The sequence below is a fragment of the Ambystoma mexicanum genome, chromosome 11 (genome assembly GCF_040938575.1).
Source record: "Ambystoma mexicanum isolate Mex_15411 chromosome 11, UKY_AmexF1_1, whole genome shotgun sequence".
In the NCBI taxonomy this organism is placed as follows: Eukaryota; Metazoa; Chordata; class Amphibia; order Caudata; family Ambystomatidae; genus Ambystoma; species Ambystoma mexicanum.
The window spans coordinates 1,274,014,903-1,274,039,471 of NC_090934.1; the positions used below are offsets into that span (position 1 = coordinate 1,274,014,903).

The window sequence follows — 24,569 nt, forward strand, 5'->3', positions numbered from 1 at the left end:
GAATAGCTACCTCCTCGGTATGCCAAACTCCCTCCGGGACGCCAAACTCCCGCACCCTCACCCTGCAAGGGGGGGGGAGCGGGACTCTGAGGTAAAGGGGTGCAGCCCCAACAGCAGCTTCCCCCAGAGGCGGGCTGGTGCAGAAAGTGGCGCTGAACTCCCACGCCCTTACCCCTGAGGCTTGACATTATTGCAAATGTCACCATATGTGCTGCATCTATATGCCCAATTTCTTTACAGATCTGGCAAAATTAGAGTCGACAATCAGTATCGGTTATGTTACGATGTTACTTTGTCACTACATTTGAAGCTGGATTAAAGAGGGGGGGGCACAGCATCATGTACTCTGCATTGCGAAGCTTCTATCCAACAGACATCCATGTACAAGACATGAATGGAAAAATAATAAAGAAATAATGAAAACAAAATCTCCTTTCTCAGGCCTTCCCAGCCTTCTTGTAGCAAACTGACAACACCTTTCAAATATATGTATTCCTCCCATCAGCTGGTGGGCGTAGCTGCCTCACAATATAAACATGTCAACGCAGCATTGCATTCGTGCTCTCCTGCTATATTCTCAGGCAACAATTATTATAAGAGCTTTTAGGGAGCCAGAAACTCCAACCCCTTGAAACCTTCTCAGACAGTGGGAAACAAATACCTTTTATGTAGTTCAGGGAGTCCAGAATCACAACATCCTCCTTGTTCAGCTTCCTGTGGCGAGAAGAAGAAAGCTTGGTTTAATGCCGGGTGCCGAGGTCTTCAGGGCTGCTGCCATAAAGGAGGCAATTCTAAGCAACTGCCTCAGACATCAACACCTTAGACAGGGGGCATTTTGAGCATTAAAACATCAAATCCGGCCTCAATGTAAGTGGTGGTGGTGGTGCCATACTGCCACCACACGTGTTGGCGCGACATTTTGCATTTTATCTGCTCTGGGAAGAGATACATGTGTTACAGAAGACACTATTCGTTCTGTGCAAGCGATGCCATTACCTAGTAAACCATTTATCACCCCAAAATCGGAGTGTATTACATTTTACCATTTTCAAAAGGAGAACAGTGCATTTCCTGAGCACAAGGATATACTGTGATAATCAATATTTGTAAAGATTCCCCATCGCTCTCTCATTGCATACCATACTTCTCTCCCATCGCCACCCTGGTTCCTTTCCCTCCCGCTTCCACACATCAATATAACAACGGCAAAGTCATTTCCTGGGGTGGCAGAGGCCATTTCTATTTCAATCGACTAGTTTTGAAGGCAACTTCCCATACTTGAGAAAGAAAAGGATGACAAAACCCCTCTATGCACACCTTAGTTTCATCAAGGAGGTGTGCGAGATTCCATACAATATATAGATCGCTTCTCTGGAGACATTTCCTTTTTTTTTTTTAGGACCTTGGCTCTCTTCCACATCTGTGCCACACAGATCCTAGTAGCCACCAGGAGGACCTGTGACATATGATTGAGGCGTCTCCCCTCATTGTCTTAATCGCTTACTCCCAATAATACAAAGAACAGCGATAGTGCCCTTGTAATCCCATCTCTAAGTATTTTATACGTGATAATACTTCTTGCCAGAATGTCTGCATGTGACCACATATGATCGTAATCACCCTCTACCTGACCACATTTCCAGCATCTGGATACATTTTAATTTGCTGGGGGGGTAATGCAATTTATATAGCAATTTCGCAGCTTGCATTCTGTATTACAGGACACTGTAGAATGAGAAACCCTATGACAGATCGTGGGATGTGCATATCAAGATCTCTAGCCCACTGATCCCTTGCTGCTACTCAGCCAATCGATTCTGCCAACAGCAGCTCCTTGTAGAGCCGAGCTAGAAGCCCTCGTGTACCCTTCCCCTGGATCAGGGCGCTCGAGGGATGTCAGCCCTCTGCAATGATAGTCTCCCCACCTCGGGTATCAAAGAGCCCCCTTCAGCTGCAGATATTGAGCGTTTCAACCTGGAGACATTCTCCCAGCCGGTCAGGGGACATGACTTTACCATCCTCGCAGAGCTGACCTGTCCAGGCCAGCCTCATACTAGGACTGAAAGTTAAGCAGCTCTGCAATAAGGTCGGTCAACAAAGGGGCCCAAATACAGCTCTAGGTGTTGTGAGCCATCTGGTAGAACACCCCTCTTTCCAGATGTTGAACAATACTCCCAAAACCAGATGCTCAATAACCCTTCTCGGGAGTCTATCCTGTGGAATAGCCACTCACCCAGCGTAACCGGTGGCAGGATGCAACCCATTGGTTGTTTTTGGGTCCAGATGGTCAACCAATATTCTCAGTTGTGCAACTGTGTAGTACAATGTAACGTCAGGGAAGCCCACCCATCCCTTATCTCTAGGGAGAACAAGGGCCTTCTAGGCAATCCTGGATTTAGCTCCTCATAAATATCACTCCCTTCAGCTGTGAGAGAAACAAGAGGGGAACCACGTAGGTAACATTTGGAACAAAAATAAATATTTAGGTAGCACCGTCATTTTAATACAATTGAGACTGGCCATCCAAGGCAGGTGTAGCGTCACCCATCTGTTTATATTGGTCTTGACTGTTGCCCAGAGAGGGAGGAAATTGTTCTCAGACAGACACCTCCACATTTTTAGGATCTGTAGCCCAAGGTATCAGAATCCTTTGTCGTGGATCTGAAATGGCAGCTGTTTGATATACTCTAAATCTTTGACCCCTAGCACCTCTGCTGGGAAGGCCACTAATTTGACCATATTTATTTTAATCCCAGACATTGTATACATGGACAGTCCCTGAAAATAATGTGAGATGGATTCCCATACCCATTCTTCCTGGGACTGCCTGCACGAAAGGCACACTAACAAGGTCAAATGCCTTTTCGGAGTCCAAGGATAGGATAAGGGCCCCCTGCCATGTAACCTCAACGGATGTAGGTAGTGTCTTTCTAAGGTTATCTGATCCTTGTGTATTCTGCACAAACCCTGCCTGATCCAGAAGAAACACATTTGGAAGGACAAGCTCTAGTCAGGATTCCAGGATTTTCGCAAATAAATTTGGCATCCACATTGAGCAGCAATATTAGTCTTCAAGTCGAACAGAGTGTTGGATCCTTACCTGGCTTGGGTATCACCTTCATCAAAGCAGCCGGAAAGAATGGAGGCATCTCCTCCATGTCTTTGATGGCATTAACACTTTAGCCATGTGGGAATGAGGGGGGGTGGTGGGGGGGGGGATATAAAACAGTTTATAGAAGCCAGAGATAAAACGATCCTCACCTGGCGCCTTTCCTGGTTTGATATGCCCAATAGCCTTTAACACTTCTTTGGAGGTAATGTCAATCTCCAGCCTATCCCTTTCTGAAGCGGTCAATGAAAGCCCTCCCAAGTAATTCCCAACTGTAGCCACATCCATCTCATCTTCAGCATTACATACATTCTCATAAAAGTCTGCAAACCATTGGAGAATCCGTCCAGGGTCACTGTCTCCCTCTCTCATCCCTAATCTGGTCAACTTTCTTATCCGTCCTTCTTGCATGTATCCTACTGGCTAGAATTTTTCCCACTATGGTCTCCCTTTTCATAATATTTTTGTTTAGTATATCTCATTCTCTTCAGTACTTCACCCATAAGGAGGGAGTGCAATTCCTGCCTTTGTTCTCGCATGGAACTCGTAATAGCCTTGGTATCTTCCCTCTCATCTACGAACTTGTTTCTGAAAAGTGTTATTTCCACTTTCAGCCTCCCTACTACAAGACCCCTCTCCCTTTTTTTCCCCTCGCTATTTATGCTACGTTGCCTTGGCCGCATCCTACACATCTCATGGCCACCTATCCAGTAACATTTACCTCAAAGTAGCTCTTTATTTCTTTTTCTAGGAAGACCCGGTCTCGAAGGACAACATCATTACACCACCACTGAGAGCGTGCCTTCCTTTGTATCCCCATCTTCCATATGGCTGTGACGATATCATGATCCGACCACACAATTCTTACCACCCTCAGGGAGCCTACATACTGCTGTTGCTCTTGAGGAACTATAAAAGGAGGTCTATCCATGTATATGTGTAGTGCGGGGGTGAACAAAAAAAAAATAAGTACCTTTCTGGTTGCCCGTTTCTAGATCTCCACGCATCTGCCCAGAAATGATTACTTAGGAGGTGCGAGAATTCCACATGATCTTTACTTCGCTCCCCATAGGCGTTGCTCCAACCAGTCTTCCAATCCATACTGGGGTCGACAAGCATGTTAAATTCTCCACCAACTATCATAAAGACCTTCACCCCAATGTTCCAATATATCAATGCAGATTTGAGGAATTCAATCTGTATTGGGGTTATAGAGGGTAGCCAGAGTGAGCTTAGTAGAACTCACAAAACCCTTGACCATATGAAGGCTTCCCTCAAGCACTTTCCTGATTGGGGTCCCCTTACTCTGTACATATTTAGCCAACATAATACCAACAATCTCCTTTTTTTTTCTCCTTGTCTATGCCCTTGCCGCATAGCCTTGTGTCCTCCCCCTGCTTAAAATGAATCTCTTGTACAAAGAGGATTGAGAGGCAGAGTTTGTGGAATGCACCACTTAGCAAGGCCGTTTGATGGGTCAAATATAAGGCAATTTACGTTCAGTGTAGCCACTTTAATCTTATCCATATTGCTGGTCTCGATTTCCATTTGTAACTCATGCGCGCTAACCCATCTTACCCAACATTTCAACCACTCATGCGCGCTAACCCAGCTTACCCAACATTTCAACCACTCATGCGTGCTATCCCAGCTTACCCAACATTTCAACAAATCAGGGTACTGTGAACTAGAGACATCCCTCTGCCACCCCCTTCGCTCCCTCCCCCCAGTTGGAACCTCTAAACCTTTCAATTCAAACAGTTATATCTCATGGAGGAGTTGCTTGGACGCATCGCCCAGTTTCACCTGTTATGGTTCGCCCCGAAACTCGAGAGAGGGTGAACGGGAAACTCCAGACCTGAGCCACATGGTCTTGTGTATAGGACGACAGGTCTTAAAAGATCTTAATTGAGGCGCCTTCCCATTCAAGAGTGTACACTTCTCTGGCTTTTCATATTCTATCCTCTTTGTCTCTGAAATAGTGGTATACGGCCACTATGGACTTTGGACGCAAGCCTGCCCCACTATGCACCCCATCGAAGAGCATTTCCCTCAGATCAGAGTTTTTTCACCAATTGTATCAGGCGCAGCTCCAAGTCTTCCTGCGTTTCACCGTCTTTTTGAGGACGTCCCCATAAATGTAGATACCTTGGTTCTAGATTCTCCCCATCATTCAGATCATACCTAGTCTCCTATTCGGCCTGTTCCAAGGCTTTGATCCGCATCTCAAGGATGGTCACCAGGATGTCTGCCGACAGCCAATTGGTTTTCCAGGGCTTGAACCATATCTTCATCTTTTTCAACCAACTTGTTGATGGCCTCCATTAAGTCTGGAACTCTGCCCAGAAGGGTTTCAATTCAGTAAAGATTGCATGCATGTCCTGCTGTAGACTTCCCATCTCTCCTCCCATGGATTTAGGTTGTTCATCCATCAATGCGGCAGTATCAGTATTTTGAGGGTATATCTTGTAGACGGTCCCCACCAATGCAAGGTTACACTTGATTCTGATCTACATTTGGGGGTCCTCTGTGCATGAGGATTCTGCTTCCGAGCCAGTGGTCGGGACAAAGCTCACTGGATCTACAGATTTCAGCTGGACCCCTTGCACTGGTGTCACCCTTGCTCATGTAGTTGGCCAGGATATGGGCGATTCTCCAATGCCCAGCTCCATCCCAGTCAGTGGGCCAGTTCGTAATATTCCCCCCCCCCCTTCTTACCGTGCCCCCTCAGTGCTAGATACCAAAATCTAACAGCCCCACATCCAGGTCGGGGCCTGTGTAGGTCTCCATCACCTGGGGTCTATGTCAGAGTTTCAAAACATACCCGGATTTCCAGCACCGGGTCCAGCTCTGTGCACAATGTACAGTGCACCAAGGGGGAAGGGGTCAGAGCCCATCAACACATGCTGGTGCTGTCACAGATGAGCAGACAGCACCCTTGCCCTCATTTGCTTGGTCAGATTGCAGCTAAGGTCTTCGGGTCAGTTTCTTCTCATGTACTATGGTGCATGTCCAGCCCCACGGTCTTGTGGGACTGGTCCTCAACGGAGATTCCTCCATGGCGTGACACCATTCATGGAGGCAATCCCCAACCCTCTGCCCCGCAATAGCGGGCCCGTCCCACTGAGCCTACCTCGGATGCACCCCCTCGGTCAGCTCCAATCATTTCTGGTCTCACCGCTGTCGGCAGTTGATCTATGTTCACAGACGGGAGTCTCCCATTTCACTGCAGATGGACGCCCATCCAGCCAGCTCTGCTCTGGTCCTCCCACGAACTTCAACCTCCACTATGGTGCGTCAATAGGCTCCAGCCAGCCATGTCTTGTGGAACTCACAGGTCTAATCACAGGGCCGTCTTGATCTCCCACAAAGTCTTCACTTTGCTGCCTGCAGCCCACCTCAGGGGCTAGGCGCGAGTCAAGTTAGGGTCGGGAGAAATCACTCACAAAACAGACTGGCCTCCAATCTTCTGGGGCAGTGGATGTGTGCCAATTATAGCGAGCTACATAACACAGCCATTGCTGTCCACATCTTCTAGTGGTCTCCACCTAGAGTACTTTTAAAGGAAACTATAAAGCTCCCTCACATCTAACAGGAAACAAATTCTCTGTGAGAGAGTCCTAATTCAAGGAATCCTTCAAAGAAATGACAGCATCAATAAAACATTTATGAATAATCTAGTGAATTTAATCGTTCATAGGAATGAGGATCTCAAAAACAAACCCTTGTTGTCTGTGTCCTATTAGCACAGGTAAAATTGACAAAGGTTTGGTTGCGACGGCTAGGAAGTTTAAAAAGAGAAAAAAGTGCGCGTAGCAGAGTCGAAGCTGAGCACAGTTGAATTGAATTGATATTTTATTTCTATTGCGCTCGTACACAAGGGTTTCAGAGCGCGACAAGGGAGGGGAGGGGAACAGGGGAGAACAAAAACAGCGATCTTATTAGGCCCAGTGACACTGAGAACACGCAAGTGCATGGGAGAGGGAGAGGGGGAAAAGTGCATGGAAGGGGGAGAGGGAGAGGGGGAAAAGTGCATGGAAGGGGGGAGCAGTGGAAGTGCGAAGCAGAGGAGAAACAGATAAATAACAATAAATAAATAATAAAGTCAACAAACAGTGGTAGTGCAGCCAGCAATTTGCAAGTGCTAGGTTTAAGGCAGCAGACAGGGTAGGTCTGATCAGTGCAGAAGAAAAAGGTGGGGCTGTATGGGTACAGCTACAGACCCCAGCTATAGGGGTGGCCCGGAGGCAGTGCGGGAGGGTGGCAGGGTGAGCAGGTACCTGGGCCCGGAGGACAGAGGGTGGCAAAGTGCATGGTGCCAAGAGAGAACAGATCAGCAGGGGAGAGGGGGAGCAAAGGCAGAAGACAAGAGGAAGGTCTTGAGGTGCTTCCGGAACCAGAGATGGTTCTCATCAAGTTTTAGAGTGGCAGGGAGGCTGTTCCAGAGGGAGGCCCAGCCGAAGACCGAGATCTACCCCCAGCTCATTTCTTTGAAAAACGACTGACCCTGAGGAAGTTAGAGGGAGAGGAGCGAAGAGCTCGAGAGGGGAGGTATTTGCAGAGGGATAGCTGAAGTTATTTTGACCCAGGCCCCAGAAAGCCTTGTGGACAATGCAGAGAGTTTTCAATTTAAGCCTTGCATCCAGAGGGAGCCAATGGAGAGATTTCAGAGCTGGAGAGATACGATCCCAGGGCTTGAGGCCAAGGACAATTCTAGCAGTCCTGTTGTGGATTAGTTGCAGAGAGCAGAGAGTAGAGGCAGGTAGATTTAGAAAGAGGCTGTTACAATAGTCCAACCTAGAGAGAACCAGAGCTTGGGATACCATGAGCTTCTGGGGGAAGGAGAAAAAAGGCAGAGTACCACTGAGGAGGTGCACTAGGAAATGTGACTTTAGAGACCTCTGATGTGGGTGGAGAAGGAAAGGGTGGAGTCAAAGAGGACCCCGAGGTTCTTAGCCTTGCAGGTGGGGGTAGGAGGGCGGCCAAGGGAAGCCGGCCAGAGAGTGAGGGGAAAGGATGGAGAAGGTGTGCAGATGAAGAGTATGTCCGTCTTGCTGGCATTCAGACAAAGATCATTGGCGGGACACCAATCTTGAATGGCAGTTAGGCAATGAGAGAGGGAGAGGAGGCGGCAGAGGGCAGCCTGAAAATGAGTTGAGTGTCGTCAGTGTAGCACTGGAGCAGTTGCGAAAAATCAGCAAGGGCCGGAGCGAGGGTGTCAATGTGTCCTTGATGGTTTTAGAGGAACAGGGATGAACCTGTTTTTACGAGGCTTTCATAGATCGGACTTGTCTAGCGACCTCATCAGGGGAGAAAAGAGGAAAGCACGAGAAGGATGGTGGGGGGTGGCTAAAGGAGGCTCAGCAAGCACAGACGGAGAGGAGGGAAGGGGTGGGGGTGGACATGATGTCCTGGGTTTTCGAAGTTAAGTTAGAGGCAAGGGCATTGCAAAGAGCCTGTGAGGCAACAGGAGGGGTAGAGACTGCAGCAGGGTTGGCCAGCTCCTTGCAGATTTTAAAGAGTTCCGCCGAGTTGTTAGATGCCGCAGAGACACGAGATTGAAAATGGACTCTCTTCTTGGTGATGACAGAGTCGGTATTGCCTTTGTAGCATGTGACAGGCCAGTTTGTCAGAGGATGAACAGGTAGCCCTCCATTTCCTCTCAGCCGCCCTACACTGTGTAGGTCAGAGTTATTTGGACTTCAAACGGATCCTCATGACAGGGGCAAGAGCATCAAGAGTATCAGAAATTGAAGAGTAGAGCAGAGACAGGGCTGTGCCAGGATGTGAGACAGCCAAAGGTGGGGGTGGTGGGGGGGGGGGGTGTCAGGGGGGAGGGGGGGGGAAGGTGGCAGCAAAAGCCTCAACCAACACACGCTTCATGATGGGCTGGATGTCCGAGAAGGTAGGTGGCAGTGTTGGGGTAGGCTTGGCTTGGAGGGAAGAGAGGGAGAGAGGAGAGGAGGGAGTGATCGCTCCAGGAGAGAGGAGTGGTCAGAGGGATGGAGAGGGGAGGTCAGAGGAGATCAAGACATCGAGTCTGTGCCCTGCAGAGGGAGTCGGGCCAAAGGGGAGGATGGACAGGGAGAGGGAGTCGCAGAGGTCACGGAAGAGTACAGAGGAGGAACAAGGAGAGTCTAAATGTATATTAAGGTCACTGAGGAGGAGTTGAGTGGTAGAGGCCAGGAGGGAGGAGGATAAATAAAAACAAACCCAACATTAAAGGGCAAAATAACCATGCTCTACTTAGCTTAGAACCTGCTATACTAGACTTCACATGAAGCAATATGGGTGGGTTAAGTGAAAGGGGGTGTGGAGTGGAGGACAAAATGATTCCATTCTTTAAAAGGGTACTGGTTTCCAAAACTATTGAATTCAGTAAAGATTCAACAAACTGAAACCAAAACCAACCATTTTTCAAACAACTGGATTAGCATTAAAAGAAAATATGAAACATACGTGAAACATCCTTTGCTGTTAAACAATGTAAAGCGGATTAAAATGACTGGTTATTATCAAAACTGCTCAGTAATCTTAACTTAAATTTACAGGTTTAGCAACTCCAAGGAGCCAGCAAAGCAAAACTGTTTATCCATGGCAAACGGCTTAGAAATCCAAGGAGCTTGCCACTCAGAGTCCTGTTAGATGACTGGGATGTATACAGTGACTTACTGCCATTTCCATGGTCCTCAGCAGCTTTGAAGGATCTGGAAGGTGTGGGTGGGCTAGGTCAGTACATAACTTGAGATGTGGGCTGATTGTTTCATAACCTAAACTGCCTGTAGGGCATCGTTTTGGAAAGGTTGGAGTTTAGTTAGGTTTTTGGTCGAGGTTCCTGTGAGGATGGCCTTGCAGTAATCCAGTTGACTGACTATTATGGCTCTGGCTAGCGTAAGACAATTGTCGTAGGGCAGACATATTCTGCTAAGGTTGATGAGTTTAGTTGAATAAACTGTGGAGGATGAAAGGGCCTCAACATGATTTTACATGGATAATTCTGAATCTAGGTAGACTCCCATAGTTTTCACATGGCTAGAAACGGGAATGATCTTGCCATCAATAGAAAAGGAGGCGGAGACTGGGTCCAGATGTTTGAGTCAGCACGGGGAGCCTACGATAAGGAGCTCAGTCTCGTCATCATTCTAGCATAGATCGCGATTTGCCATCCACTCTTGGATGATACTATAGACCCGATTGATACTATGGCTTCGGATGAGTGTCAGTAATACTAGAGTATCATCAGCAAAGTTTGTATTGGGGATTAGAAGGTCAAAGAGGAATGAAGACTACATATCACACATGTACTTTTAATTCTGCAACTGAGCTTAAACGTGTTTATTCTCTCATTTTGATTATTACTATAGTGGCAATCGCATAAGAGCAAGACAAACGTAAGACATGGCTTTTAAGAAAGACTTCCTTGCGGGCCAGTTTAAATAGCCCATCTTGTGCCACGGCAGGCTTAAAAATGTACACTCGCCACTTGCGAATGGCTAGTGAGGATCGATTCTTGGCAAGTGAGAAAGGTTTACAATGAGCATGTGGAAACTGGCTAGCAGCTTGAAACTTGACCGTTTTCCCTGGCCATGGCATTCGTCTCAGCTAGTTTACAGCAAGTGGTCAAAGCACATCCCTACACACTGCATATTAAAAAATACAATGAAAAAATGAAAAGCCAAAAAGTAATGGAGACAGATTGAAATCCTAAAATGTTCTAACCACTTGGAATCTAGGAGTATCATCCAAAGTCACAGTTTTCAACTGGTCTTAAAATTGCAGCAGGAAGCCAACCACATGCAAATATGGCTTCGCCCCGCCCACAAGGGAGCTCGCTACACCAAACTGCAAGCCCACACCGATGACTGGGAACACTCAATCATTTAAAGAGACTTACTGAGAAACCAAAAAAGCAATGGGTGGAAAGACTCCAGCCACTGCCACTTAACCACTATGAATTCCTTAGAATAGCATTCATCTTTTTTAGCTTGTCTGTGCCACGGCCAAACCAGCCAGCAAAATTGACATGGTTAAAAACATGAGCTAGCTGGATTTTTCTATGAAAATCAAATACCATGAAAACAATAAATCCAACAAAGGATCAAGCTGAAACATAGGCAGAATGATGGACATTACAAATAAAACGAGAAGGTGCAATGTCCTCAACCTTCACATATAAGATGCAAAAACAGCTCTAGTGGAGATGTGGGAAGAGGTGTCTGGATGGTGTTGTGAGGGGCTCCATTTCCTAGCAGCCAAGCATTGCTGTTCCCTACTAGTCCCATGTCAGGTAACTGCTAAGCAAGGAATGAAGTCCCATCAGCCTGACAGGCACTATAGCAGAACAGTAGGAGTCATGAGACCTTTTGAAAATCAGGGCAGGCTGCACCTGTGCCAAAAGAGTATTTTGTACTTTAAAATCCTACTGGGCACCAATGCAAAGTGTGGGCTACAAAAATATACACAAGTGCCCTTAATAAAGTAATGGCCAAAATGCCCTACCCCCAAACTCAATCCAGACTAAGGGAATAAAGCAAAAATGTAGATATCTTGACTCCGCCGCATCATATTACATTCAATCTGCAATACCATCCATCGTCAGTGGAGGTGGACATTTATGTTTTTCAGCAGACTGCCTTTGGGTAAATCTACTCCTAGTTGTTTTTAGTATTCACATAGAAACTAAAAGGACCGTAAAACATGTGGCATATTTCTTACAAGGTGCTAACACATTCTTTTGCTTTACATAAGGTGCTGTTTATGAACACTCGCTCGTTATGCTCCTCAAGTGCTTTGAGGAGGACTTTCATCTGAAAGCTCAAGACGCAGACCCACCAAAGTTAGTTGCGAAAAGAACTCCCATTTCCAAATACAATATGGTAATGGTCAGCTGCTCTACCGAGTAGCTATACCAGATTACAATGCTGTGTGATTTCCAGCATCAAGAGACTGGAGGCCACAGCGTGAAATAAACATCGACTAAATACATCAATCTGCAAGAGGTATTCAGAGATTCAGTAGAAAATTCAAAAGATCTCCGATATTATTTTCAAACCAGACATCCCAATCAAAGTATGGGTAAATACTCCTGTTCAGATACACAAGTAACTGGTTAACGATTATCACGGAATGAAAACAGCATGGAAGCCGCTTTCATTATTTCAGAAAAATAAAATTAGGCAGATTTAGCGATTCTATTAAAAGACACAAGGCGAGCATTATGCTTCACTTCTTTATTTGCCACTCAACAAAAAATGTTGTCTTCTCTTTTTCAACTGTATACCAACATACTCAGAAGACTGATGGAAGAAAGGAACTACTCCTTCCCATAAGTCTTTTCTTTCCAGTAGTTTCTGAAATTACAACTTTGACCAATTAGGACCCTCCCCTTCTCCATATATGTCCTGCCTAGGTCCTTTTCTATTCTTTTGGCTACCCTTCGATCAGAGAAGTGTTTCTTCCTGTGGATCTCGCAATTTTAAATCTCAAATGCGCTGCGCGCATATCCTTTGCTTAGCTTTTATCATTGCTCGGCATTCCGTTCTGTGTCATTACGGCACATCATGGCATTGCGTCGAAGTCAGTTTCAGTTTGATTGGCTTTCCAGCATTCCAGCGCAGAGGGGGTGTGGCACAACCACAACGCATCTACAGGTAGGACAGAGTCCATGAGCGGACTTGCCCACATCAGGACTCCTGTTCCTTTCTCCCTGACAGGCGACAGAGCAGCATAGATTAGTCGTGCAGCAGACGTATGCCATAGTACATGCACCATTAAAGGAAAGGCGCCAGAGCGCGCTGACTTTGTTCCTGAGGTGCGTATTGTGTGCTAGAGCAGGGCACACTCAGCTCTGTTGATTGCCCTCAATCCAGCTTTTGGAAGGCAGCGGAATACGGCTGCATGTACGGAAGATCCCAGCAAAGCTGACAGAAAGCTACTCTATTTAATTTCTGAAGAGTATGCACGGCACCCAGCAACAAAGAGTATAAAGCAGTGTAAGAGCTCACAATGGAAACACTGTATACAACTGTGCACAGCATAAATAACACTGTATTCAGTTACCACAGGAAAGAGTTACATACTGAAGGAGCTCTCTTGACCTGCAGTAGGACACATGAAGATGGCAGAAGGTGGAGTGAAGAGAGTGAGGAGGAGCGAATGCCAGAGGAGAATGGAGATCTCACTAAGTTTTTTTTTTTGGAGAGTCTCATTCAAGCTGTGTCTCAGGGCGTAAAGCCCCTACAGGACAGATTAGAAATCCTGAAGAACCTGCTGCGCGATAATAGAAAGAATAAGAGTGCTGGTCAAGGGGAAAAGGACAGCCAGTCTAAGCAAGGAAATGTCCGCAAGGCACCTTGAAGCAGGGGTGGATGAAGCATGCAGTACACTAGCCCTGTAGAGGCAAGCCTCTCCTACTCCGCTGTGCACGAATACAGGGATTAAAAGAAAGCCCCATGAGGCAACTGATGCTTTCAATAGATTGAACAAAGTATTTCTCCTCAAATCAGCTATGCCCAACCTCTTCCCCCAATTCCCCTGGGGCAAAGAAAAACAAGGGGATATAGGCACGTCACCCAATGAGGAAGACGATGAGGTAGGGATTCATACCCAAGACGGGCACAACGCTGATTCCCAGAAAATTAAATCCAGCACAATGGACAACTTGCAGTTAAGTGCTGAAGGCATGCCAGACATGTTTGAGCCTGACACTATCAGACACCCTAGGTCAACAGATGGGCTGCCCTCCCCCAGTAACACTGTATATTACACAGAAGATGCGCAAACCTGTGGAAAAAGAGACTAGGTTCCGCAGGAGAGTGGAGTGCCCGAGGCACGAGCTGCTGGGAAAAGGACTTGAGACTCTAATTGGATTCTAAGATGCTTACATCTGTTATCAAAGCATCGAAGGACTTTCAAAAGGGAATGGGCACAGTATGGAAGGGCTGCCAGGATAAGGTGCTCGACCTGACTGGACCCATAGCAAAAATCATGGACCTTGCAGGAAGGGCCAAGGATACTGGGCAGCCGGTAGACCCTCATGTACTGGCTAGTTGGGCTAACAGAGCATTATGCATGCTTGGCAATGCTAACTGTGCCCTGTCGTCAGAGAGGAGGTGGAGGAGTTTGCTTCTGAAAATTAACAAGCTGGGCGACATGACCTCTTACGATGCAGGTGAGGGGGCACAAGGTCTGCTATTTGAAGAGGCTTTTACCAAATAAATGAACAGATTTATAGACACCTTTACCATGCTCGAGAAAGCACAGACCTCAATAAGGAAGATTTTCCCAAGTCAGGTTTTTGAAGGGACTGGTTGATTCCCCAGAGAAGACCTCAAGGGCCTAGAACTGAGAGACTAGACAAAAGGACAAAACCTCCCAAGTAGAGGCAGAGGCGCCAGAGGTTGCTGAGGCAGAGGCTTCTACAGGCACCAAGGAGCAAGTAAGCCAGAAGGTTGTACACTATCCTCCAGTAGGGGGCGGAACAGCACAATTGATCATAAACTGGCACAAGTTATCAAGTGATGCATGGGTGCTACAGGCAACAGCGGCTACAGTTGTGGCGCGACCCATACAGGCACAGATGCTGCATCAAGTGCGCGTTTCGCAAGCAGAGGGCAGTTTACTAGACAGAATTAGAACTGCTGCAACAGAAAGGAGCCACAGAGAGGGGATCCTCTAGTTCAGGGATTTCACAGCAATATGTTTTTGGTGCACCGGAAAGACAAGGTGAGCCTGGTTAATCACAAAGGGCTGAACAGCCGGCTACTATAAATACATTTCAAGATGATGGGGATACACCTCCCAAGGAATATTCTCAGGAAGGACGATTGGTTAGCGAGGCTAGACCTAAAGGACACATATTTCACCATTCCAGTGGCATCAGAGCACCATCCTCATTTGAAATGTACCTGGAGAGGACAGTCCTGGCAGTGCAAGAGTTTGCCATTCAGACTCAACTCAGTATCCTGGGCATTTACAAAAATGATGAGACCTCTAGCGGACACGCTAAGAGAGAGAGGGATAAGAATGCTCACATCTGGACGACATCCTACTGATGGCGGAATCCTGGCAACAGCAGCAGAAGCAGGTGCAGTGGGCAAGCTCACTTCTCACTTCCCTCAGGTTTCTAGTGACTGAAGTCTGCATTAACACCCAGCAGATGGGCAGAGTTCGTAGGTTTTGCTACAGACACCAGGAAAGCGACAATGGAGTTACCGGCTCAGAAAATTAGAGCAATAAAGAAAGAGCTGCAGACATCCGCAAATAGGAAGAAAGTGGTCCCAAGCAGAGCTGGAGTTAGACATCAACTGCTTAAAGCTCCTAGCGGGCTCGTTCGTAGAGAGTGAGAGTGAGAGAGAGAACTGCTGCATATTGCTCAAGATGGACAATATATCAGCAGTTTGGTGCATCAACAAGTTAGGGGGCAATCGATCGAAGAGGTTAGTGGAATTAGAAAAGGATGTATGGCACTATTATCTGGAGTGGAGGATCTTCCTCACACGGAGTACCTGCCAGGAGAGCAGAACATAGTAACAGACTGGAACTCCCGGTATTTGCACGACGCCAGCGACTGAAGGTTGTACAGAGCAGTGTTCGAGAAGTTGCAGCGCAGATGGATCCTTTACACACAGACCTCTTTGCATCCAGGTTGAACACTCAGTTGACAAGTTACTTCAGCTTGAGGCTCGACCCGGGAGCTCAGGATTCCGATTAATTCCTGCAGCATTGGGCAGGAGCGGTACATTATGCTTTCCCTCTGTTTGCGATGATAACGGGAGGTCTAGCAAATACGAAACGAGAAGGCAGAAGTAGTGATGGTGACGCCAGACTGGAGAACGCAAGTGCGGTTTCCAGTTCTGATGGAACTTTCCTCGGATTTCCCGCCGATGATTCAGAGTCAAGCAGACTTGCTGACAGATCCGATGGGAGCAGTTCACACTCTAGTGGAGACATGGAGCCTCGCGCTCCTAGCGTGCAAGGTTTCAGGCACAGATGGAATATGCCATGAATCTCACAAGGTATCTTGGGCCCCATCTACAATCAGGAGCTATAGTTCTGGATTGCAAGGTTGAGAAACATGGTGCGGTCAGCGGGATTGTCATCCCATTTCTGCCCCTGTAGTACAAGTAGTTAATTTCCTAGAGCTTTTGCCCGGATAAGGAAAGGCATTCAGGATAGAAGGAGTTTACAGGTCTATCTTTTCAGCTGGTTAAAACTTAGTGAACTGAGCACCGGTAGGAGACGGTCGTTGGGCTACTAAAAGGTGGGAAGATGACTAAACCCTCTGTTCCTTAGTATTCTTTATTATGGGATGTCAAAGTAGTGTTGACATTTTTCAAGAAGTGGCCTCATAACGAGCTACCGTCGCTGCAGCAATTATCCGGTAAATTATCAACATTGCTATGTCTAGTATTATGTAGACATGTATCAGACGTAGAAGCATTGGGAGTGGGACAGTAAAGTATTTTACACGGAAGGGTTAGCGTTCAACGTAGCGCAGCACATCAAGGATAAATCCTCACTAATTTCTTTCCCTTATTTTCCATTTCCAGAAGACGCTATGTTGTGCGTGGCGAAATGTATTGAACATTATGAGGAGAGGACAGCAAAGGTCAGGCCACAAGGTGCATTATAGCTGTTAACTGCACATAGGAAGCCTTTCCATGCAGTGGCTTCAGCAGCCACAGCTAGAGGGTGAGAAATATCAGTAGCAGGTATTGATGTGTCAGTGTTTGGGGCACATTCAGCAAGAGGGGCGATGTTGTCCAAAGCCTTTACAGCAGTGACTGTACTTTTAGGGAATTTTAAGCCAGTACCCAACAATGCAGCAGCATTGATGGGGAATTTTAAACAAGCATAATACTAGACTCCGGTCTTGACACAGAATGAAGATTACCAAGGCTTACAGCTCAGAGTCTTGATTCTATTAAAGAAACATAGGCGGCCATTATCCCTCCCAGAATACGCATATCAGTGTTTGCTAACTGTATTTGATGAATGACTATGCAGACAGCGCATTTTCCCACCATAACTATGCATGGTCTCTTTATTTCTACCCAGCTGACCTGCACAAGTTCTTCCCTGAGGCGACTGACGCATGCCCGAGATGTGGTTTCTCACCTACCACAGTTCTACACTTGCCATGGCAATGCCCTCAATTTATGCTTTCTTAAATGCTTTATTCGGATTGGGGATTAACATACATCACAATGCATCACAATAAGGTACACAGAGATCACAAACATAAAATCAACAAAATATAAAAGGAGTGGTTAGTGGCTGCCCATAAAAAAGCCATGGAATACATAATATTAAAGTAATCCCTAGGATCCCGTATCACAAATAGAATAGGTTTTCCAATTGCGAAAAGCTTCAAGGTGAAAGTGTACTCGCAGCCCCCAATTATTCAATATAGCTTGACGCCCACAAGTGGAGAGAAAACTTGCAGCCCCTAACATAACGCTATTAGTGGGGCTCCCAATACTCAGTCTCAAGTGCAGGAGTCACGCACGGTGGACATACTTAGCTATGGAACACACCACCTTCCAGTCCACGGAGCGAAAAGAAATTTGCATTGCCACACCAGTGGTTCTTATATGCATCTGAAGCAGGAGTGGTCGTAGATATCTTTTCCGCAGCTGCAATAGAACTGGGCATATTAAAGTAAAATGCACCAGGGATTCGACAGCTAAGTTACAGAGCTGACAAATCCCAAAATGAAGGCGAGACGAAGAATGAGTTTAGCAACAGACAAGAAGCCAAGTCTAAACCGTACAATTAGAGCTCGTTCGTACAGTGGGTGGATCGTATCAGACATTACGGCAATTACCCAGCAAGTTAATGCGGCAGATGTCCGGCCCATTCTTAAGTGCAATTGCTAAGGACTCCACTTTGGAAGTTGCCATGGCCAATAATTTCAGAGCACGTTTCGTAGGTGCACAGCACTCCCATGGGGAAAACCACAATTGGCTAGTATTCAACCTCAACAATATGGATTTAACATGCCACACCCACCCCCAGTTTCCAGCCGCATTTAATTAAAACAAATTCCACGATTGCCTTCCTGTAGGGCAACAGATCAGGGGATGCCCACACCCAAAGCCAGTATAGAGCAGGTTTTAGGGATATTTGATTGGCCACAGGCTATACTTGCAACTCCAAAAGAAGCAAGGAGGTAGGGGCATTCTTTGGTAAGGGCAATCGTTTTTTGAAAAACATGTTCCCACTCACAGGCACCCCCTTGGCAACAGCATACCCCCAAACCTCTGCAACATACATTGTGGCAGGGAGAGCCTGGCTCCCGAACAGTTCTATAGCCAGAGAAATTGCCCCACTTACTCTACTCCAAAAGAAAGAGGAGATTCCAACCCCATATCTAGATAAATATATTCCAGGTGGCGAAAAGAAGGCACCCGAGAGTGCTTGCTCTTAGCCAGAGCCTTCCTAGGGGGTACACCCGAGACACGGGGCACCTCCGACACAAAAGGCGTCGAGCGAATCGGCGCCGCCGTCGAGAAAACCGGCAACGGCGCCGAGAGGATCGGCGTCGAGGAAATCGGCGTCGACGTCAGATGCAGCGCCTCCAGTATCGGTGGCGTCGACACAGCCCTCGAAGCCGGAGCCCCGAGCGTGTCCCTCAACGACCTGAACGTCGACGGCTTCGACGACTTCCTCGGGGCCGGAGCCTCGAGAAAGCCTGTCGACGCCCTCGACGCCACAGGCGTCGATGTCTTCCTCGAAGACATCACAGGTGCACACGGTCTCGATCGCGTCGAGGACCGGGACCTGGAACGGGTACGGCGAGAACGAGCCTCCTTGTCCGAACGGGACCTCTCCCGTGACTCGCGCCGACCACTCTTGCGAGCGGTGGCTCTCGACCTCACACGGCCGACCCCACTCGGGGGCGCGGATGGTTGAGTACCCTGCGACTCAAGAATCGCCAACATCTTCTTCCCGAAGGAAGCCCATTCCTCCGGCGTCGCACGGCTAGAGGGGTAACCGACGGGCCGGGCAGAGTCCTCCGAAGAGGACCTGGAAGGCGACCGGTGTCGGCGCTTCCGAGAATGCCTCGAAGAGGCGGAGGAGTGGCGAGACCGACTCCTAGAAGAAGACCGACGAGACTTCCGACGATGACGCGGAGAGTCACCCCTCGAATCATCCGTCGAAACCCCCGCCGACTTCGACTTCCGGGGCTTGGACACCCGACCTACCGACAATTTCTTCTTACGCTCGCGCAAGGCCTTGGACGTGAGCGACAGGCAGTCGATACAGTCATCCGTGTCGTGGGCCTCCCCGAGGCACCAGAGGCAGGCGTCGTGCGAGTCAGTCACCGACATCTTGGACCCTCACTCCCCGCACTTCTTAAAGCCCGGACGCGGGGTTGACGACGCAGTGGAAGACATCGTCGAAGAAATACACAAACGAACAGGTTCGAAGAACCAGAAAGAACAGAACTCCAAAGAGTCGAGGCTTAGAACCGAGAAACACGAAGCAACACGTTCGCGGAAAAAACGGAACTGAGGCTACAGGCGTCGTGCGTCCTACTTATCACATCGGATGACGTTGGACGTCGGAGGAGGTCCTCGACGTCGGCGCATCGACGTCATCGACGCAGGACAAGTTTCCGAAGCAGCACAGCTGTGGTGATTACCTGTCATAGATATGGAATACGTCGGAGGACCCAATCCCCTCAAAAAAACGATCCTCACCTGGCGCCTTTCCTGGTTTGATATGCCCAATAGCCTTTAACACCTCTTTGGAGGTAATGTCAATCTCCAGCCTATCCCTTTCTGAAGCGGTCAATGAAAGCCCTCCCAAGTAATTCCCAACTGTAGCCACATCCATCTCATCTTCAGCATTACATACATTCTCATAAAAGTCTGCAAACCATTGGAGAATCCGTCCAGGGTCACTGTCTCCCTCTCATCCCTAATCTGGTCAACTTTCTTATCCGTCCTTCTTGCATGTATCCTACTGGCTAGAATGTTTCCCACTATGGTCTCCCTTTTCATAATATTTTTGTTTAGTATATCTCATTCTCTTCAGTACTTCACCCATAAGGAGGGAGTGCAATTCCTGCCTTTGTTCTCGCATGGAACTCGTAATAGCCTTGGTATCTTCCCTCTCATCTACGAACTTGTTTCTGAAAAGTGTTATTTCCACTTTCAGCCTCCCTACTACAAGACCCCTCTCCCTTTTTTTCCCCTCGCTATTTATGCTACGTTGCCTTGGCCGCATCCTACACATCTCATGGCCACCTAACCAGTAACATTTACCTCAAAGTAGCTCTTTATTTCTTTTTCTAGGAAGACCCGGTCTCGAAGGACAACATCATTACACCACCACAGAGAGCGTGCCTTCCTTTGTATCCCCATTTTCCATATGGCTGTGACGATATCATGATCCGACCACACAATTCTTACCACCCTCAGGGAGCCTACATACTGCTGTTGCTCTTGAGGAACTATAAAAGGAGGTCTATCCATGTATATGTGTAGTGTGGGGGTGAACAAAAAAAAAAAATAAGTACCTTTCTGGTTGCCCGTTTCTAGATCTCCACGCATCTGCCCAGAAATGATTACTTAGGAGGTGCGAGAATTCCACATGATCTTTACTTCGCTCCCCATAGGCGTTGCTCCAACCAGTCTTCCAATCCATACTGGGGTCGACAAGCATGTTAAATTCTCCACCAACTATCATAAAGACCTTCACCCCAATGTTCCAATATATCAATGCAGATTTGAGGAATTCAATCTGTATTGGGGTTATAGAGGGTAGCCAGAGTGAGCTTAGTAGAACTCACAAAACCCTTGACCATATGAAGGCTTCCCTCAAGCACTTTCCTGATTGGGGTCCCCTTACTCTGTACATATTTAGCCAACATAATACCAACAATCTCCTTTTTTTTTCTCCTTGTCTATGCCCTTGCCGCATAGCCTTGTGTCCTCCCCCTGCTTAAAATGATCCTCTTGTACAAAGAGGATTGAGAGGCAGAGTTTGTGGAATGCACCACTTAGCAAGGCCGTTTGATGGGTCAAATTAAGGCAATTTACGTTCAGTGTAGCCACTTTAATCTTATCCATATTGCTGGTCTCGATTTCCATTTGTAACTCATGCGCGCTAACCCATTTTACCCAACATTTCAACCACTCATGCGCGCTAACCCAGCTTACCCAACATTTCAACCACTCATGCGCGCTAACCCAGCTTACCCAACATTTCAACCACTCATGCGCGCTAACCCAGCTTACCCAACATTACAACAAATCAGGGTACTGTGAACTAGAGACATCCCTCTGCCACCCCCTTCGCTCCCTCCCCCCAGTTGGAACCTCTAAACCTTTCAATTCAAACAGTTATATCTCATGGAGGAGTTGCTTGGACGCATCGCCCAGTTTCACCTGTTATGGTTCGCCCCGAAACTCAAGAGAGAGGGTGAACGGGAAACTCCAGACCTGAGCCACATGGTCTTGTGTATAGGACGACAGGTCTTAAAAGATCTTAATTGAGGCGCCTTCCCATTCAAGAGTGTACACTTCTCTGGCTTTTCATATTCTATCCTCTTTGTCTCTGAAATAGTGGTATACGGCCACTATGGACATCGGACGCAAGCCTGCCCCACTATGCACCCCATCGAAGAGCATTTCCCTCAGATCAGAGTTTTTTCACCAATTGTATCAGGCGCAGCTCCAAGTCTTCCTGCGTTTCACCGTCTTTTTGAGGACGTCCCCATAAATGTAGATACCTTGGTTCTAGATTCTCCCCATCATTCAGATCATACCTAGTCTCCTATTCGGCCTGTTCCAAGGCTTTGATCCGCATCTCAAGGATGGTCACCAGGATGTCTGCCGACAGCCAATTGGTTTTCCAGGGCTTGAACCATATCTTCATCTTTTTCAACCAACTTGTTGATGGCCTCCATAAGTCTGGAACTCTGCCCAGAAGGGTTTCAATTCAGTAAAGATTGCATGCATGTCCTGCTGTAGACTTCCCATCTCTCCTCCCATGGATTTAGGTTGTTCATCCATCAATGCGCCAGTATCAGTATTTTGAGGGTATATCTTGTAGACGGTCCCCACCAATGCAAGGTTACACTTGATTCTGATCTACATTTGGGGGTCCTCTGTGCATGAGGATTCTGCTTCCGAGCTAGTGGTCGGGACAAAGCTCACTGGATCTACAGATTTCAGCTGGACCCCTTGCACTGGTGTCACCCTTGCTCATGTAGTTGGCCAGGATATGGGCGATTCTCCAATGCCCAGCTCCATCCCAGTCAGTGGGCCAGTTCGTAATATTCCCCCCCCCCTTCTTACCGTGCCCCCTCAGTGCTAGATACCAAAATCGAACAGCCCCACATCCAGGTCGGGGCCTGTGTGGGTCTCCATCACCTGGGGTCTATGTCAGAGTTTCAAAACATACCCGGATTTCCAGCACCGGGTCCAGCTCTGTGCACAATGTACAGTGCACCAAGGGGGAAGGGGTCAGAGCCCATCAACACATGCTGGTGCTGTCACAGATGAGCAGACAGCACCCTTGCCCTCATTTACTTGGTCCTATTGCAGCTAAGGTCTTCGGGTCAGTTTCTTCTCATGTACTATGGTGCATGTCCAGCCCCACGGTCTTGTGGGACTGGTCCTCAACGGAGATTCCTCCATGGCGTGACACCATTCATGGAGGCAATCCCCAAACCTCTGCCCCGCAATAGCGGGCCCGTCCCACTGAGCCTACCTCGGATGCACCCCCTCGGTCAGCTCCAATCATTTCTGGTCTCACCGCTGTCGGCAGTTGATCTATGTTCACAGACGGGAGTCTCCCATTTCACTGCAGATTGACGCCCATCCAGCCAGCTCTGCTCTGGTCCTCCCAAAAACTTCAACCTCCACTATGGTGCGTCAATAGGCTCCAGCCAGCCATGTCTTGTGGAACTCACAGGTCTAATCACAGGGCCGTCTTGATCTCCCACAAAGTCTTCACTTTGCTGCCTGCAGCCCACCTCAGGGGCTAGGCGCGAGTCAAGTTAGGGTCGGGAGAAATCACTCACAAAACAGACTGGCCTCCAATCTTCTGGGGCAGTGGAGGAGTGCCAATTATAGCGAGCTACATAACACAGCCATTGCTGTCCACATCTTCTAGTGGTCTCCACCTAGAGTACTTTTAAAGGAAACTATAAAGCTCCCTCACATCTAACCAGGAAACAAATTCTCTGTGAGAGAGTCCTAATTCAAGGAATCCTTCAAAGAAATGACAGCATCAATAAAACATTTATGAATAATCTAGTGAATTTAATCGTTCATAGGAATGAGGATCTCAAAAACAAACCCTTGTTGTCTGTGTCCTATTAGCACAGGTAAAATTGACAAAGGTTTGGTTGCGACGGCTAGGAAGTTTAAAAAGAGAAAAAAGTGCGCGTAGCAGAGTCGAAGCTGAGCACAGTTGAATTGAATTGATATTTTATTTCTATCGCGCTCGTACACAAGGGTTTCAGAGCGCGACAAGGGAGGGGAGGGGAACAGGGGAGAACAAAAACAGCGATCTTATTAGGCCCAGTGACACTGAGAACACGCAAGTGCATGGGAGAGGGAGAGGGGGAAAAGTGCATGGAAGGGGGAGAGGGAGAGGGGGAAAAGTGCATGGAAGGGGGGAGCAGTGGAAGTGCGAAGCAGAGGAGAAACAGATAAATAACAATAAATAAATAATAAAGTCAACAAACAGTGGTAGTGCAGCCAGCAATTTGCAAGTGCTAGGTTTAAGGCAGCAGACAGGGTAGGTCTGATAAGTGCAGAAGAAAAAGGTGGGGCTGTATGGGTACAGCTACAGACCCCAGTTATAGGGGTGGCCCGGAGGCAGTGCGGGAGGGTGGCAGGGTGAGCAGGTACCTGGGCCCGGAGGACAGAGGGTGGCAAAGTGCATGGTGCCAAGAGAGAACAGATCAGCAGGGGAGAGGGGGGAGCAAAGGCAGAAGACAAGAGGAAGGTCTTGAGGTGCTTCCGGAACCAGAGATGGTTCTCGTCAAGTTTTAGAGTGGCAGGGAGGCTGTTCCAGAGGGAGGCCCAGCCGAAGATCGAGATCTACCCCCAGCTCATTTCTTTGAAAAACGACTGACCCTGAGGAAGTTAGAGGGAGAGGAGCGAAGAGCTCGAGAGGGGAGGTATTTGCAGAGGGATAGCTGAAGTTATTTTGACCCAGGCCCCAGAAAGCCTTGTGGACAATGCAGAGAGTTTTCAATTTAAGCCTTGCATCCAGAGGGAGCCAATGGAGAGATTTCAGAGCTGGAGAGATACGATCCCAGGGCTTGAGGCCAAGGACAAGTCTAGCAGTCCTGTTGTGGAGTAGTTGCAGAGAGTAGAGGCAGGTAGATTTAGAAAGAGGCTGTTACAATAGTCCAACCTAGAGAGAACCAGAGCTTGGGATACCATGAGCTTCTGGGGGAAGGAGAAAAAAGGCAGAGTACCACTGAGGAGGT

General features: G+C 47.8%; 1 protein-coding gene across 2 annotated transcripts in view; it reads right to left on the reverse strand.

The window, feature by feature from the left end:
• KTI12 (KTI12 chromatin associated homolog) overlaps positions 1-24,569 on the reverse strand; it is a 298,251-nt gene that overhangs the window by 202,563 nt on the left and 71,119 nt on the right. For both annotated transcript variants that reach the window (XM_069624748.1, XM_069624747.1), the window contains exon 3: positions 662-714. In XM_069624748.1, the coding sequence (XP_069480849.1) occupies positions 662-714 (53 nt within the window). The remainder of the gene's footprint in view (positions 1-661; positions 715-24,569) is intronic.